The sequence below is a fragment of the Plasmodium reichenowi genome, chromosome 13, assembly GCF_001601855.1.
Source record: "Plasmodium reichenowi strain SY57 chromosome 13, whole genome shotgun sequence".
NCBI classification, from domain to species: domain Eukaryota; phylum Apicomplexa; class Aconoidasida; order Haemosporida; family Plasmodiidae; genus Plasmodium; species Plasmodium reichenowi.
In genome coordinates this window covers 357,072-362,915 of record NC_033658.1, presented here as the reverse complement: position 1 = coordinate 362,915, position 5,844 = coordinate 357,072, and the positions used below count along the sequence as shown (strand labels likewise).

The 5,844-nt window shown below is 20.7% G+C and overlaps 1 protein-coding gene across 1 annotated transcript; it reads left to right on the top strand.

Moving 5' to 3' along the window:
* Nucleotides 1-1,224: 1,224 nt before the first annotated feature.
* On the top strand, nucleotides 1,225-4,758 carry PRSY57_1307900 (mRNA-decapping enzyme 2, putative; the record flags this gene model as incomplete). Its single annotated transcript, XM_012909015.2, has 1 exon — nucleotides 1,225-4,758. One exon carries the CDS (start codon nucleotides 1,225-1,227, stop codon nucleotides 4,756-4,758), a length of 3,534 nt encoding a protein of 1,177 aa, XP_012764469.2.
* Nucleotides 4,759-5,844: the final 1,086 nt, after the last annotated feature.

Sequence of the window (5,844 nt, the reverse complement as noted above, 5' to 3'; positions counted from 1 at the left end):
TTCTCTTTAAATATATATATATATATATATATATATATATATCTGTCTATTTTATTATATCTCATGTTAATATTAAGTATATATTTATTCTACCTTTTTTTATAATATATTTTGAATCATTTTATATATAAAGATAGATTAAAATATACCTATTATTTATAATAAATGAGAAAAATAAAAAAGAAAAGAAAAAAAACTATACATAATAATACAAAGTAAAATGTTTTGTATGTAAATGACATATATATATATATATATATATATATTTTACGATTTAAGTAACATATTGAAAAATCCTCATTCAATATTGTGTATATCAATATAATATTATGTATATATAAATATATATATTTTTTATTTAAAAATCCCTGCAATGTTATATATATATTTATATATATAACTTATTTTTGTTTGTGTAATTATATTATATGTTATATATTTGTTTATTCTTTTTTATTTTTTTAATAGATCTTTATATTAAGAAAAAAAAAAAAAAATGAAAATAAAATAAAATATATATATATATATATATATATATATATAGGGAAAAATTCATTTTTAATAATAAGAACATGTATTATTTTAAATATATATAATATATACATATTTCATTTATTTATTTATATGTATTTCTTTATACATTTTAAAAATAAAAAAGAAAAATACTATTTAATGTATTAATCTAAATATAAAAGTGTTTTTTTATTATATATATTATTTTTATGAATATTATATTTTAGTCTTATCAAAATGGACAAAATGTAAAAGTTTTTCTTACATATATATATATATATATATTTTTATTTTTTATTTTTTTTTTTTTGATGATTTGTTAATATTTTTTTCATCATTTGTTAAAAATTTATTTTGAAAATATCTAGCTATTTATGTGTATAAATAAATATATATTTACATATATATATATATATATATGTATTTGTATAGAATTAATTTTTTTTTTTTTTTTTTTTTTTTTTTTTTTTTTTATTAATATTCTGCTAGCCAAAAAGGAAAATATACATATATATATTTTATATATTATGTACATTTAATTATTTTATATTTTTGAATTTTTTCTTTTATAATTAGAATAATGTTTTCTTTCTTTTTGTTAATAAATTACATATAGGTGTATTTCTTTTGCAATTTTTTTTTTATTTATTATTTTTTTTTTTATTAAAGTTATTTGAAGAAGAAGCAAATTATAAAGAGAAGGTAACAAAAATGCCTAATAATAAGTTGCAGAAGAATTTAGCTAATAAATTGCCCAATAGTTCAAAGGGCACGAAACTATTTAGTGCTCAAAGAATTAAGCAGCTAGCCAAAGATAAGAAATTATTAGACGATGCTTTATTAGATTGTTATGGAAGATTTATCGCATTATTACCTGAGTTTTTATTAAAAGATCATGTGCATTTATATTTTCAAATTCAAGAAGCGTATTGGTGGTATGATGATATGTGGCAGGATAAATATCCAGACAAATTACCAAAGTTGAGTTTAAAAACATTTGGTTATTTAATATGTGACGATTGTCCAATTTTAAAGAAATATGTACCTCCATCAGCTCATGAACAATTTTCTTTAAATTGGAGAAGATATTGTAGAACGATACCATTGAGAGGTGCTATTCTTTTAAACCATGATTTAAGAAAATGTTTACTAGTAAAGGGATGGAGCACAGATAGTTGGTCTTTTCCAAGAGGAAAAGTGGATGAATTAGAAGAAGATTCTGTGTGTGCTTGTCGAGAGATCTACGAAGAAATTGGTATAGATATATTTCCGTATATTGATGAGCAAGTATATATCGAAACTCATATTGAAGATCAGCCCATAAAATTATTTGTAATTCCAGGTATAAGAGAAGATACAAAATTTCAGCCCAAGACAAGAAAAGAAATTGGAGACATTCGGTGGTTCGATATCGAGAAACTATTAGAATATAAAGATTCCAAAAGAAGAAAAGAAACCTTTTTTGACAATAAAAAAGAGCGTATTAATTATATGTTTGTATGTCCGTTTATCCCGAATTTGATTAAATGGATTAATGTTTTAAAATTATCTATAAAAGGAAAAGTTTCAAAAAAAAATACCTACGTTTCAGGAAGTAGTATATTATCTTATAAATATCAAATAACTGGTATCGACGCTCATATTATAAAGAAATTGCAAAATGCAGATATGGAAACGAAGGATATGTATAAATCGAATTATTATTTTTTTAAAAGTGATGATGATTATTATTATGATGAAGAAGTTGATTCTTTATCTAACAAAGACACGTATACGGATGTTTTAAATGTGAACAGTATGAATAGTGACATGATGAAACAGAATAATACATTTGATAAGGGATATTTGAGTATGAGTAATGATAGTAGTAATAATAATAATAATAATAATAATAATAATAATAATAATAATAATAGCCGTATGTTAATACATAATAGTGTGTATAAAAATGAGGAGGGTTCAAATATATCTTATGGGAACATTTACAACAATTTTGTACCTAATGTGTTTAATATGGACAACATGAAAAAGGATCATATAATGGACAAGTGTAATGAGGATAATATGAATGATGATATGGTGAATAATAATATGAATCATAATATAATATATGACAAGAAGGTTATGAGTAATAATAATACTAAACATAATAATAATAATAATAATAATAATAATATTAAGCATAATAATAGTTATCATAATAACAATAGCAATAATAAGGATGGCAAGAAAGTTATAAATAATATGCTTGTGAAAGGAAATATGAACAATAATAATAATAATTATTACCATTATAATAACAAATATTATTATAACAATAAATATATGTATTACCCAAATTATAATATAAATTACGGTAATAACTATAATATGTATTATAATAGAGGATATCATAGCTACTTCAATAAAAATGGTGATCAAGATTTTTATCAGAAGATGTATAGGAATCATATTAAAAAAATAGGCGTGGGTCATCTCTCAGCCTTACGATTGAAGGAGGTAGGTTTAAGAAGTTTTGATGATCAATATATTGAGAAGAGGAAATATTTTCAGATGAGAGTATATGGAAATAATAAGAACAAATTGTTATATAATGCAAAGAATGATATATATGGAAATCATAGAAAGATGATGAGAAATGCTTATCATTCAGTGGACGACTCTTCTGTGTATTACAAGTCATCAAGAAATACGAATCTAGACGCATGTAATGACAAAACGTTTGGAGAAAATCACATGAATGGTTGGAGTGCCGAGGATATGTTTAAATTGAATGAACAGAAGTTTGGAATACAATCAACATATAATATAGATAATTATACAACACCCTTAAATTGTAATGATGAGAAGAAGGGTAGTAGATATTTAAAAGAGGCTTTAAAAAGTGTAAATGTAAAAGGTGTGTCTTCTAATGGTTTGACTGGTCTTCTTTCTGCTTCCTCTGATAGAAGTCCGATAAATAAAGAGATTCAATATTTTTTAAATAACACAAAAAATATGTTATCAAAGGGAAATATGAATAGCACTAAGGAGAATGTTGATATGGTTATACCTAAAAGTTCAAATAATAATAATAATAATAATAATAATAATAATAATAAACAAAATCACAATAGTAATGTTAATATTAGTGAGATGAACAAGTTGTCCAAGTGTGTGGAGAGCAATCCAAATTTAAATGTCGGAAAAGAAGAGGTTGATCATATAAAGATGGTTAAGAAGAAAGATATTTTGGATATCACGAAAAAGAACAATAACAATAATAATGATAATGCTAATGTGGATAATAGCAAAAAAGTAATGATGAAGAAAAAAAAAAAAAGCCTAGGAGAAATGTCAAAAGGGATAGAAAGGAATGGTTCATATTATTCTCTTAAGGGTGATATAAGGGAGAAGAATAAAGACAATGTAAAGAATAATAAAATGACATCAAATGTTATGGATACCAATATATGTGATAATAATAATATTATCAAGTTGAAGAATGATAATTTATCGAATAAATTAAAAAATAATAAAAATAACGATATATCTATAAATGATAATAAAAAAATGAATAGTCAAAATATCGTAGTTAATAAAAATATATTTAGTCCTAGTACTAGTGTAACAAATATTTGTGATGATAGAAATATTGTTAAAAAAATAAGTGTAGGTAGTAAAAAAAATGTTAAGGATAAATTCGATATATTCAATTTTGATGATTCATATACTGACGACGATATGGATGATAAAGATGTATCATCTATAAATAGGGAAGATGATATAAATGTGAATACCTTGACCGGGAAGATATTGATGGGATTAATTAAAGGAAGTAGTAGTTTAAATAATGAAGAGGAAGAAAATACAGCAAAGATGAATAAACAACTAGATGTAAAAAATGGTATAGATAATGATAATAATAATAATAATAATAATAATATTAGTGAGGGTGTTGTTATAAATAATAAAAAAAAAGATACTGTGAAGAATAATTCTTGTCAAAGAAAAAAAGAAATACATATTACAAGTGAAATATATAAGGATAATCATAAAAAAAAAGACGTAAAAAAATTACATATGGAAAAAGCAAATAGCAGAAAGAATGATCAAATTAATAATGATGATAATAAAACTGTCAAGGATAAAATGAAGAGAAAAAATAAAACAACTGTTGATAATAAAAGGTCTGAAAATTTTAATGAAACGGAAATTATGGAAAAATTATCGAAGCATTTGAATAGTTATAACCCCTTCGAATGAAAATAGGAAAAAAAAAAAAAAAAAAAAAAAAAAAAAAAAAAAAAAAAAAAATATATATGAAGTATATATAAAAAGGTATATATATATATATATATATATATATATATATATATTTATTTATTTATTTATTTACAAAATTTGCCTTTTTAATAATTTTTTTTAATTTTTTTTATTTTATTCGAATGAAATTTTATTGGATGTAGGTGTGGAGTATGTATGGTATATAATAAGAAAGTTATTATTATATATGAATAATATATATAAATGAATGTATACATTTTATTTTGTTTTAATTTAATATATAATTTAAATATTTCATTATTATTTTATTTTATTTTATTTTATTTTTTTCCTTTTTTTTTTTATCGTGATAATGATTTGAATATATAATATTTTTGTACGTCTATTTATTTATTTGTTTATTTATTTATTTTATATATATATATATATGTGAATTGTTATGAATAAAGGACACATGAAAAGATTGTACATGTATTTGAAGATTAACAGAATTTTATATGTTTATATTTATGTGCTTATAATTATTATGATAATAATTATTAAAGTGACATATTGGATAAAAGAATGTATATATTGTGTGTGTATGTATTTATATATATATATATATATATATATATATATATTATATAAGAATATGATAATATTTAATTATATATAAAATATTCTTTTTTTTTTTTTTTTGAACAAAAGAGTTTAATTATGTGTTATTATTTTATATAAGAATTAAACCTAGAGAAGGAGATAATTTATATTTATTTATTTTATATTATATTATTTTAATTTTTTTTTTTTTTTTTGGGTATGTGTATAATATATAAAAAGAAAATATTTGAATTAAAAATTATTTATATGTTAACATAATGTGTATTTATTGTAAATTTATTATATCTCATGGAAGGGGGAAAAAAAAAAAAAAAAAAAAAGAAAAAGAAAATTTTAAGAGGCACATATTATATATGTAGTCACCATGGTTATATAAATGTGTATTTTTTTTTTATATTGAAAGAACCATGAGAATTGAAGAATAGATAAAATAATAAATTCTTAAATTTATAAAAAAGAAAA